Here is a 9,811-nt window from a genome sequence, read left to right as displayed (position 1 = left end):
TTTGTCAAACAAGCAAAACAATCTGTTGGTGAAAATACATAGCCACTGGTTACTATATTTATTACTAGTTCAGTACCAATATACTATAGAAATGACATGGTAATGACAACATATGGGGGCAGTGTAGCTCAGGAGGTAGAGCAACCATCTCTGGAACCGAACATTCCTGGTTCTCTTAGTCTGTCGAAGTGTTATGGTGCAAGACACTGAACACCTAACTGCTCCCCTGGTGCTAGTGGACGGCAGCCTACTGCTCATGGCTCATCCATGATGGGTTAATCGCAAGGAATAGGGATTAATAAAGGATAAATTATTATAACATATACTGCTGACTGTCACAGGTGTGTGTCTTTATAGTGCTAATGTTAACACCATATATGAGGATACAGATCCTCATACAGATATATTAATCTTACTCAGGCACCTAACAACCCCTTCAAATGTTTAGAGAGAGAGTGAAGTCAAAAAATGCCTGGAACACATTCAAGGATACTTTTTGCATCTCATAATCTGTAAAACTCCTTGTTATCTTGCTCCGTTCTAACACTCTTGGTCTTTTCATTTGAGCAAAGAGAATCATGACTTTTGTGCAAGGTTAGGTTAGAGGAAGCTTTGGTGAATCGTAGTTCCATGGCTGAGAAGCCAAATAACAAATGAGAGGTTAAGATGTTGAAGAGGAGAGTTCAAAGATAACCCAAAATTCCTTAAACAAGATAATCTACTTTTCCTCAAGCAGCAGTACCTCATCTTCTAATAAAATAGATTGTTAATTAACTAAAATGTGATGACGGCTGTTCAGGATGGGTTTGTAACTTCTAAGCTGACAAGGTCAGCTCTCATCATGGAACCACCTTCATCACTTAAATGCTAAACTAATCCATGTAGGTATATAAATGTAAACATTTGGCAAGAAATTATAATTCAGCCATAATTTTTGAGTATAATATATATTTCCATTACTATTTTGCTATTATTCTCTAGTTTAATAAAAATGCAGTTAATCAACAGCCGGCACTGAATACTCTACAATTCAGAAAGGTGGGATAATCTAAAAAAAAAACATATTTATGATTAAATACATAATATGAAGATTTTATGGCACAATTTAATAGAATACAACGCAAACAATCTAAATCAAGCATTTGAATAGCCGTTCGTGCTCCAAAATAAAGCGTTGGTTTTCGAGGATGTCATAATCGAACAAGTTTGACTGCGCAGTAGCGCATGATTGACAGTTATTTTGAGCCAATCAGCGCCTTGGGGGCGGGGACAAGCAGGGTAGTTAGATTGAGTCCCCATGATGGGAACCGCAGCCGCCGGGATGTCGGCTTTTATCACATTTAGACCTGGAAGTTGACAACAACTGGATGATTTACCCACATCTGCAATGACCGAATAAGGATACGTATGTATTGAAATGTTATTTTAAATGATTTAGCGCCCGATGTTTATCGCAGCTCCAGGTTTACCTCTCTCACTTGCGGTGAAAGCATGCTGCTCCGAACTGACTTCAAAATAAGAGACAGTTTTTTAACTTCACATCCGCGACCCTTTCATGATCATTTAATCAATACTGTTATCAATGTTTGTTTTTCAAATTGATATCAATTCTGGCGGTACAGTGCGGTTTGATTCGGCGATGCAAACGTTATTTCAAGTGGACGCACAGAGAAACCAATTTCCCCGAATTTGTTTTAGAAGTTGGTTTAGAATCCACCGAATTACGCACTAAATTACGCTTAAAAGCGTAAGGAATCGAAAGAAAAAATGCACAAGAAGTTTTTTTCGTGGATCAGTCGGGAGTAATGTGTCTCCAATTATGAGGATGACGGTTACTGTAATGTACAGTAGTGAGGAGGAAGTCACAAGATTCACATTCCGACCGAGATTTGAGAACATCTTTCCGCCCGAGAGACCCAAGGAAAGACTAACTTTGGGGGAAAATAATACAAAGCCGTCACCTGCAAAAAAATGTCTGTGCTCTCGGTTGCAGCGGCGAGAAGAGATGGATTTCCATGCTGAGGAACGGATTTGCGGGAAGATGCGGGCCCTCTGCGGTCTGCACACCCTGCACTTCAGGGAGCTCCTCACCTGGTGCGTAACCAGCTGACCCCTTCTGTCTAAGTTTCCCTTTTGTGTCTCCAACTTTTTTTCATCCTACTTTTAACACGAGATTGTTTAAGGTATCTTAGAATCAGTGACAAGCAGTCAGGGGAGGCAGGAGAGTCAGTTAGTTTATTTTTATCTAACTTTACTAACCCCAGAGAATTGTTGTTGCAGACAGCTCCATTCACATATTATAAGAGGTAGTGTAACCAAAGTTAACACAGCGGTCTCAGCATATGAATGATTATATATCTGCATATATATATGCTGTGTAACCAAAGTTTGTAACCAAAGTTAATACAGCGGTCTCAGCATATGAATGATTATATATCTGCATATATATATATATATATATGTATACATATATATATGCTGCATATATATACTGCTCAAAAAAATAAAGGGAACACTTGAACAACACAATGTAACTCCAAGTCAATCACACTTCTGTGAAATCATAGTGTCCACTCAGGAAGCAACACAGATTCATTTTGACTTGTTTTAAGGACATGACATAAAAGTTGGATCAGCCTGGAGTTTGTTTTTACACTTTAATTTTGAGTGTGATTCCTAATCCAGACCTCCAGGGGTTAATACATTTAATTTCCATTGAACATTTTTGTGTGATTTTGTTGTCAGCACATTCAACTGTGTAAAGAAGTATTTCAGAAGAATATTTAATTCATTTAGATCTAGGATGTGTTTTTTAAGTGTTCCCTTTATTTTTTTGAGCAGTGTATATATATATATATATATATATGTATATATGTGCTGTATATATATATATATATGCTTGTGTGTATACACATACATACTGTATGTCCACTCACCCAGGAAACTACTGAAGACCATCCTTTTGGGCCAAGTGCTGTCCCTGCTCATCTGCGGAACAGCAGTGAGTTGCCAGTACCTGGCAGACGCCACCGTGGCAACGCCGATGCTGCAGAGCTTCCTGAACTACGCCCTGCTGCTGCTCGTCTACACGACCGTGCTCAGCACGCACAAAGGTCTGTCTCACGAATGTCTGGAGACAGAAGATGTTGTTTTGTTGTGTTACATTTCAGGGGCTCGTCACCGTGGTTTCCGTCGACGGTGACTCGTGTATTTAGCCGTGCCAGTTTAGAGACCACAATCACAAAATGAAGACGTGGATAGTAAACACATTGACAAAACCCAACAAGGTGATATATTTTAACCGACAACAGACCATGTCTGGTGTTAGGGGGGAAAAAAGAAAAAGAACAAGTGTTAAACAAAATAAACGATCATAGTGGGATATCACAGTTGACCACTTTTGAAAAGCAGATTAATTGGAAATAAAAGGCAAAGTGCATTACATAGAGCAGAGACACACCTAGGTTTCCCAATGAAAAACTAAAATAAAAAAGGAAACGCCGTGGTCACATATAATCACACCACTGCACCTCTCAGCTGGGTGCTTATTGACAAGGCTTTTAATTTTTATCTTTCATAACCTGAGGATGAGCTCTGCCAGAAAAAAAAAAAAGTTTGAAAGTCAGAAAATGAATGCGTCGCTTTTTTTTCTCGCTCATAACACAATTGTCTCATAAAAGCAAGTGCCGCTCACAGATATTATGATGATATTTTTTGTCCAAAGAATCCACAAAGATGCAAAGTCCAACATCCACTTTACTTTGAGTTACTGTGGTGAGGAAAAAAAACCTGCCATTTAGCAGGCAGAAACCTTGGACTGATCCCAGCTCAGTATGTGGAATTCTTCTGTCTCAACCAGTTAGAAAGCAACAGGGGGTATGAGGGTTGGCAGGGACAGGGACAAATCATCTCTTGCTTAGAATTATTGTTGCGTTATGATGCATGCTAGTAGCTAAAATGATACAATAGCTTTGATATTCATAAAAGAAATAAGAATGGTGGACACCAGGCAGGGTCGCTGCTGTAATCCTGTGAAATTAGACATTGCAATGCAATGGACTGCAAAGTAGTCCAGTTTCCTAGAAGAATAAGATACAGTTTCTCATCTGTAATGTTCATCTACTTCAGAGGTCGGCAATCTTTACCACGCAAAGAGCCATTTGGACATGTTTCCCGTCAGTAAAGAAAACAGCGGGAGCCACACAACCCATTTGAAATTTAAAATGAATGAACACAGCATATAATGTTATTTTTTTGCCTTTATGCTATGTATAAACAAAATATATATTGCTTTTGTAAACGAAGTAAATGTAAATGTAAACGAAGTTACATTTCTGCATGCAACAAAACATTTTGAACTCAGAAAAAAAAGACATTAGGTTGACGGTTACTTTTAAGCAAAATACTCAATGTCTATTTGAGTCCTTCTTGTGAGAATGAAGAAAAAAAAAGCAGGACTTAAATTATCCACCAGCAGCAAACCAAAAATGCCGTCTTCACTCTGTGTGCTGTCATCTTTTGAGTGCCGCGTGCAGTTGCTTATTAAAAGTGCCAAAAATATTCTAACACATTTTAATTAGATGTTACAAAATCGCCATAATCTTCAAATTTAAAATTATATTTTAAAAATGTAAAAACTAAAATAAAAAATATTTTAATTAAATACTTAATACTAATTGAAATTAATCATTTTCAAAAGCCACAGGGAGCTGCATCAGAGGGGTCAAAGGGCGGCATGTGAGCTGCACGTTGCCGACCCCTGGTCCAGTTATTTGATGATTTTCATCATAAATTGGATAAAAGAGGCTTTTTCAGAGATGCAGAATATTGAAACATTGGGAATAACGGGAAAGAGCAGGGTGCAAATTCTGCTGGATTCTTTGTTCACGTTACCACATTTCCCCCACAAACACCATTTTTGTCCTCTGCCCACAGGTGACAAAAACCTGCTGCAGATTTTAAAAAGCAAGTGGTGGAAGTATTTGCTGATGGCTCTGGCTGACGTGGAGGCAAATTACACGGTGGTGAGGGCCTACCAGTTCACCACTCTGACAAGCATCCAGGTACAATGCAGACTCTTGTTTTGATCCCAAAATCAGGACGCCCCCCCCCCCCCCCCCTTACCACCCGCCACGGTTATCATTCCAGCTGCTCGATTGCTTTGTGATTCCTGTGCTGATGCTCCTGTCCTGGTTCCTGCTGAAGACGCGCTACCGTCTGCTGCACTTCGTGGCAGTGGTGGTATGTCTGCTGGGGGTCGGCACCATGGTAGGGGCTGACATCCTGGCGGGACGAGACCAGGGATCAAGTAAGGACTCAAAATCTTAAGAGTCGTGTTGTGATTTATTAACTTCCTCAAGTGCTGCTAAAGAGAAAATCATCTTTACCGATTCTGACTTGTTGGGTTTGTTCTTCTCTCTGACCTCAAACGTCAAAGAGATTATAGCATGGGCAAAAACTTATTTGAACTTTAACCAAAAAAAGGGAGATAAATTGTAAATGAAATCCTCTTAAGATGCTTTAATCTCCTATACATGAAACAATTATTTAATGAATCTGTAATAACAAGGATATACCGCACTCATATTAGCCAGAGTTGACAATCCAAGCAGATAAACACAGCACAAAAACTATTAGATCGTTTTTAAGACGAAAAAAGCCACCACAAGAAACAAAAGTTAATTTAATAACAAGGTTATAAAAGCTTAGCTAGTTGATCTGGAGATGATGAGTATCAGGTGACTCTTCCCTTTTCAAATAAACTAGTTTGGATAATGAAGTTAAACTTTTAGGCTTGTTCTCAGCGTCATTGTGTTTCCTGCCCGGCAGCGAGTTCAACTTCAGTACCGACAGAACTCAGCAGAGCGCGCAAATCATCCGGTGAAGTATGACTTCATTGTATGCCATGAGTGAAGTATAAAGTAGGTTCCATTTCCTGTTAACGCAGCGAGTGACGTTGCCCTCGGCGATTGCCTTGTCCTGCTGAGCGCCGTCCTCTACGCCGTGTCCAACGTGTGCCAAGAGGTGACAGTGAAGAACCTGAGCCGGGTGGAATTCCTTGGAATGATGGGCTTCTTCGGGACCATCATCAGCGGGATACAGCTGTAAGGATTGGACACGTGATATAAAACCTTTCCTCGTGACCTTCTTCGAAGCTAATCGTAACGTTTCCTCGTCTAATCCCGATTAAAATAAATACACTGTTTAACTTTCTTAGAATGTCCTTACAGTTAGAAAGCTAAACAAGAGACAACAAAGAAGCAAGCCACATGCTTCCTTTGACTTTTTCATAATACGTCTCGTCTTTTTTTGGCAGCTGATTCAAAGAACACCACAGCCTCTCACTGTGACCTTGCAGATCAGTCTAGAGACGCCAATATCTGTGTTATCATGAACTTGCGCATTCAATCTGTGGAGGTCAAAGAGTTTTCAAAGGGGCAGACAGTCCATTTTGTTGTTCAAGGACACTTTGATGGGAATCATCTTAATGTTAGAAGAAAAACACAAACAGAAGGTTCATTTTGACAACCTGTACTTGTCTCCATTCTTTAAAATCGTGTTCAACTCAAGTCAGATTTTTGTTTATATGGCGCCAAATCACAACATAGTTGTCTGAAGACACTTTCCACCCAGAGCATGTTAGGTCACTCTTTAAAATGATCTACAGAAACCCAACATTCCCCCATGAGCAGGCCCTTGGCAACATGAGACAATGTACCCATGAGAACTTGCAAAATGAGAGACACCGGTGACTGGGGAGAGAGTTCTGACGCCACAATCATGCATTGATGAAGGGACCTGAGTGTTGACCAGACAGGAAGAGTGAGGGGAATGGGAGAGGTTGTTCATCCTGACTTTGTGTTGCAGTGCTGCCCTGGAAACTCATGCTGTGAAGGAAATTGAGTGGAACTTTCATGTCTGTAAGTAAACATTTTTTTTTAATGTGTCACTGAATCGCTTTTTCTAAATGTAGCTGCAGTGATATCATCAATCGGTGCAGCAGCATTCACAGCAGACAGATGCCGTCTGGACTTTAGGGAAGCACAGCAACAGGGTAGCATAATAGAGAATGATGTTGTCTTAGAGTGGAATGACGCATGATAAATATGATTATTTAATTTCCTTTGGCTAATGAAATGATACTATTTAATCATTTAGGTTTATGTCAGATCTACCAGAAATAAAAAAGTGTTTAATTCCCTCCAGAACCCCCTCTTACATTATCTGGTTTCCCAAATAGGAATTCTAAGCCAGTTATCTGGTCGTCTGACGCCCACCTTTTTGCTGGAAAAAAAATTGGTTGGTGCCAGCCGGGTTTGCCCATGAAATTCCTCTTCTAGATAAAAAAACCCTTGCCATCCGTGGTAAAATATCCGCGGTGGTTAGCGTTTTTGCCTCACAGCACAAAGATCCCTGGTTCTGTCGTGATGTGGGACCTCTCTGCGTTGAGTCTCCATGTTTTCCATGTGTCTACGTGGGCTTCCGACTGGTTCTCTGGTTCCTCCAACCGTCCAAGAAAAATCTTCTCAGGCCTGATAGGTGGTGTCGCCCCCTGCTGGACATTTGAAAGAATCCAGTTAATTTTATTGTGGAAACGTCATCCTTTTACACGTCCGTTCAGTTCCAGCAATGTAAGTTTATTTCACGTTGAATCATCACCGAATCATACCCTTACCCTTCTCCACAGCCATGCTGTTTGCAGTCTATGTGGCCTGTATGTTTGCGCTGTATAGCCTCATGCCCGTGGTGGTGCGGATGACGAGCGCCACCGCGGTCAACCTCTCCCTGCTGACGGCAGACCTCTTCAGCCTCTTCTGTGGCCTCTTCCTCTTCCACTACACGGTGAGTGTTCCCCCGCTCATTCTCCATTGCTGCACTTTCAGATGTTCTAGTCAAGTTTAATGCTGTAATTATGTACTGGTCGTTCTTCTGTGCATACTGATTGCCAGCCGAATTTCAGGGCAGCCTTTTGCAGAATTTAGTTAAGTCTTGTTGTTTCCCACAATTTTTTTGTTTCCTTTAAAAAAATTTTTTTCAATTTTTATGCAAATATATTTCTGATTTTCAGGTCAAATAGTCTAAAATTAAATGTAACATTTGTAACAGATACCGTTCTATAATTTTATTTTGATTGATAAATGATTTCAAAATATTCTAATATATCCTAAAAGATATCACACAAAGACTGTGTGTCTATATGTGTGTACATACACACATATATGTGTATTATTTTAATATTTTAACATGAATTTTCCAGGCCTCGTTGTGTGTGCCTGGGAGAAAACCCAACATGTGTCTTTGTGCAAATCAGTAATGACCGCTCTATGTCGTCTAGTTCTCCTCCCTGTACATCATCTCCTTTGTCGTTATCACCATGGGGTTCATCATGTTCCACGCCTTGCCCACCTACTCTGCCCTGCCTGAGGGCGATTCCGCCGACGCATCGGCCGAAAACTCCACGGACCGCCTCCTCTCGGCCGACCGAGACAAGAAGGTGCCCGAGACGTTCGCAACCACAGATGCACTTTGACCTTGCGGGGATCAGACAGTTGGAGAATGAAGGTTGCTGTATTTGTAGAGCTGGAGAGACGTGGCTCTATCTAGAGACTGAAACATTTTTAAGACTTCGTTCCAGAATATTTCTTTTTATAGTTTAGTCATTATACATTGTCTGCATCAAGTAAAAACAATGTATTTCAGTTCAACAGTTTTAAATTCTTAGCCTCTTTTGAAAATCTACTGATATTTATTCACTGTTTTTCCAAGCAGAACCTTTTATTGTCAGTCCCTGTTGCTTTGTACACATTCCTCATTTTTATACAAATACATGTAATGTATTTTCTATCAACTACGGTGCTGTAATATTATTTGAGGAGTACAAGAACAAACTGTATGGTGTTCTGTGCCTTCTTTTGCTATAAAAAACAGGTTGTTAGCAGCAGGATATGTATCCTTTTTTATACATGAGATGCATTTTAGTTTAACTCAATGTGTAAACTTTTGCATCTTAAATATGGCTATTAAGTGTATTTTAGCCTTTATGTTCTCAGATGTTAATTCACTGCAGAATGCTACTCTCCTCTCCAAGTTTACAGGGTAAAGAGTTTTTTTTTTAAAAAAAGGTCAGTTTTCGCCATATTATGCAATTTTTATTTTCCTTTTTTTAATCTTTGCTTCGTGAATTTTTGCCCAATTTTACTTCAATATTTACATGCCATGTTGTGTTTTTCTACTGATGCGTTAGTATATTTTGGTAACCATGAGTGTTTTCAATAACTTTATTGTTCTGTATTTACAACACTATTTTTGCTGATTTATTGGTATATTCACAATTGCCACCAGGGGACAAATAAAGCTTTTGGGTTTTGAATTTTAATATTTGGAAGTCTACAGCGACACAAAAACATGACCAAAATAAGAATCCTTTTAAACCTTTTTTATTCATATGTGAATTTAAGGATCTAACCTTCATGTGCTCTGTCCTCACAGGAGGTGAAGGTAACTTAGTTATTCCTACTTGCTTGACAAACAGTGAACAGTAGATGAAATTAAAACTGAAATTGAATGATGAACAAAACTTTTCTTCGTGCCAAACTTACATTACATTATAATTAAAACACATATTATAATCCAAATAATACATTAAAGCTAAATGCACAATTTTGTATAAAACTCTCATAAACAGATTAATTTGCTGTGTAGCGCTTAGTACCACGCTAGCATAACAGGCTAACCGTGTATATTCAGGAACATAAATCTAAAGCTAAATGCTTTGAGCCTTTAATGTTACCATAAACTGCTAATCGTAAAT

The 9,811-nt window shown here is 39.4% G+C and overlaps 1 protein-coding gene across 1 annotated transcript; it reads left to right on the top strand.

Annotated features, from left to right (window-relative positions):
- Nucleotides 1-1,275: 1,275 nt before the first annotated feature.
- On the top strand, nt 1,276-9,367 carry slc35f2 (solute carrier family 35 member F2). Its single transcript, XM_086161062.1, has 9 exons — nt 1,276-1,405; nt 1,994-2,094; nt 2,941-3,113; nt 4,936-5,063; nt 5,149-5,308; nt 5,948-6,104; nt 6,868-6,920; nt 7,688-7,842; nt 8,336-9,367. Exons 2-9 carry the CDS (start codon nt 2,006-2,008, stop codon nt 8,528-8,530), a joined length of 1,110 nt encoding a protein of 369 aa, XP_086017188.1. The 5' UTR covers nt 1,276-1,405; nt 1,994-2,005; the 3' UTR covers nt 8,531-9,367.
- The last annotated feature ends 444 nt before the right edge of the window (nt 9,368-9,811 follow it).

Source organism: Fistularia commersonii, chromosome 15, assembly GCF_037954325.1.
Source record: "Fistularia commersonii isolate RoL2024-O1a breed Wild chromosome 15, RoL_Fcom_v1.0, whole genome shotgun sequence".
Taxonomy (NCBI): domain Eukaryota; kingdom Metazoa; phylum Chordata; class Actinopteri; order Syngnathiformes; family Fistulariidae; genus Fistularia; species Fistularia commersonii.
This window is presented reverse-complemented; position numbering and strand designations above follow the sequence as displayed.

Coding starts and splice junctions, on each gene's coding strand:
- slc35f2 (XM_086161062.1), top strand. CDS start 2,006: ATGGATTTCCATGCTGAGGAACGGATTTGCGGGAAGATGCGGGCCCTC. Junction 5,309..5,947: donor GGGACGAGACCAGGGATCAA/GTAAGGACTCAA, acceptor CTGTTAACGCAG/CGAGTGACGTTGCCCTCGGC. Junction 6,921..7,687: donor TGAGTGGAACTTTCATGTCT/GTAAGTAAACAT, acceptor CCTTCTCCACAG/CCATGCTGTTTGCAGTCTAT.